This window comes from Varanus komodoensis, unplaced genomic scaffold (assembly GCF_004798865.1).
Source record: "Varanus komodoensis strain SLA01 unplaced genomic scaffold, ASM479886v1 scaffold15, whole genome shotgun sequence".
Taxonomy (NCBI): domain Eukaryota; kingdom Metazoa; phylum Chordata; class Lepidosauria; order Squamata; family Varanidae; genus Varanus; species Varanus komodoensis.
The window spans coordinates 25,293,557-25,296,027 of NW_025335440.1; the positions used below are offsets into that span (position 1 = coordinate 25,293,557).

The 2,471-nt window shown below is 36.1% G+C and overlaps 1 protein-coding gene across 1 annotated transcript in view; it reads right to left on the reverse strand.

The window, feature by feature from the left end:
• Window positions 1-1,358: 1,358 nt before the first annotated feature.
• Window positions 1,359-2,471, reverse strand: part of SLC39A12 (solute carrier family 39 member 12) — a 29,310-nt gene continuing 28,197 nt past the window's right edge. The window contains exon 10 of the mRNA XM_044425031.1: window positions 1,359-1,487. Within this exon, the coding sequence (XP_044280966.1) occupies window positions 1,359-1,487 (129 nt within the window). The remainder of the gene's footprint in view (window positions 1,488-2,471) is intronic.

A 2,471-nucleotide genomic window follows, 5' to 3' on the forward strand; every position in this document is an offset into this window, starting at 1 on the left:
CAAATAATCAGGGGAAAGGGGTGTGGCCAGAGGGTCCATTTGGAATCCCAGCGGGGCTGCTCTGCAACTGAGGCTGGAGGTTTAAAAGTCCTGGCACATCCTATTTTGAAGTGTGCTTCCACTTCTCACTCTCAAAATATGCCATGCACTACTGGAATCATTATGGTCTAGAAATCCAAATCCCTCTAAGTGAAGACTTTGGGAATTGTTTCATCAAAATGCTTCATCGTCACACATTTATTTATTATTTATTTATTCAATTTATATTCTGGATTAATATACCCCTAACCCTAAACAGATTAAACATTTATTAAACATGGGTAGGATCAGACTACAAGTCTGATGGCAGCAGATGTTGTGTAAATTCATCTGACTTTTGCTTACAAACAGTGTTGACTTCGGACTGTTAGAACGTGGAAGGGCATGGAATAAACTGCCCCTGATTACCAATGGAGGGGCACTTCAGCCTGTCTGCATCTTATTCTAGCATTCGTTAGCATTCAGATGATTCCACCCAAAACAGAAAAGCATCTGTGACAACTTCCAATGTATGATGAAATGCCTTAAAGAGTGTATAAAGATGAGTACAGTTATGCTAATGTTTCACAGATCACAGGATTTGTAAAATCCCGTTTCATGCTTTACTGGTTCATTTGCTTTCTGTTGGTTTAATGCTCTCTAATGATCTGATCTGCTGCCAAAGATCCTATTTGGTGCAGTACAAATGTTACACAGTATAAAAGTAAATACAGTTTGAATATTTCAGTGTTGCTTTATTCTGTTTTGGCAAATGCAGGCAAATTTAACATGCATTATCATAATTGTTCCTGCTTTCAGTGAAAAGAAATGTTAATTGGAAAAAATCTTATTTAGTAGATTTCTTTCTGTATTGAATGTGTACAGAGAGAGAGAGAGAGAGATTGATTAAACTATTTGATATATTAATATTTTAGAAAAATAAACCATTTTACAAACAATATCGCTTTGTAAAAGGAATACTTGTTTTCAAAAGTTGTATGCTGATTAATCAACTGCATTGTTAATTGAAATGGCTGATCTTTAGTAATATATTCTGAAAATACCAAAATATTTAATTAAGGACATGTAAATAGTAAATAAGCAAATAATGAACCAAAGAATGATATTAAAATAATGCAAATAAATCCAAGCATTCCATTTTTTAAAATGGTAATTTTTGAAACATAAATTGATCTATAGTCAAATAGTTAATTTATGTCTAATGTCAGCATTTTTATAGAATAACAGGTCCACAGGTTGGAACTTCTGTTCCAGAAGCCCCAGTGTAAAGAGTGGAAGCTGGACAAGAGCCTTGTCTTTGCAGGCCACTGTTGGAAGATTTATATTTTAATTTTCTGTTCATATATAGCTAAAAGTAAGAGGCAAAGCCATCCTAATAGTAATCCAAGGTTCTGGAGGAGAAACATCAACCACGGTCGCTCTGTCTGAATGTGAGTCATTTCAGGAAGCTAAAAAAGGAAAAAAAGACATTGGCATGAGAGCCAAATATATTAATCTCTGGGAAAAAAAGTCTTATGGGAAACATGACAAACTTAATTAGTAAACGACTTTTAAATCCATGATTTCTAAATATAAGAAACAAATCTGTAGCATGCCTGGAACAGCATATTCTGCTTCATCAAGTGACAAGTACAGTTCTGGGATTTCAGATCTTACACCACTGCTATAAAAATTACAAGAAGTTTATTCATAATATTTTGAAAGGAATTGTTCCAAGTAAAGGCCCTCTGATGAATAGAACCTTTCCTTTTCATGGAACTAACTCAGTACATTCTTTTTTTTTTCATATGGCTCTACTTAGAGCAGAGGTAGGTGACTTGTGGCCCTGCAAATGTTTTGGCCTACAACTCCCATTCCCCCTTGTCAGTAGTTATGCTGAGTAGGTCTTTTGGGAGTTGTAGGCTGAAATATTTGGAAGCCACTACCCAAGCTTAGAAGATGAGTCTTTTCATACATCAGGTTTGTGATCTATGGCTGCACTTGATCAGTGTTGGAAGGTAGCTGGGCCTTCTGAAAGTCCAGATTCAGTCATGGGCATCTCCAATAAAAAGGATTGGGTGATAGAAAAGACCCACTTCTGTCCAAGAACCTGGAATTATTTTTTGAATTAAGAATGGAAAAGGAAAATGGCAAGTGGTAAACTCTGGCAATGGCCTAAAATGCTTTATGGACACACTACATGTTACATAAGAACATGTTAGGAGACTTGTGCTGTATTAGACTAGAGTTCTGTTGACAGAAGAGCCTAGCATTCTGCAACCTTTGTAATAGCACCTTCTGGAATAAGGCAGGAAATCAGATCACATGAGTACAAGACAGCTTCGATGGTGGGGCAAATGAAGTAACAATAACAGCCCACATTCAGTGGTTGAGTATGACTCAACTATGGTGATTGTTGAACTGTGGTTTACTCTTTAAATATGGGTTATTGT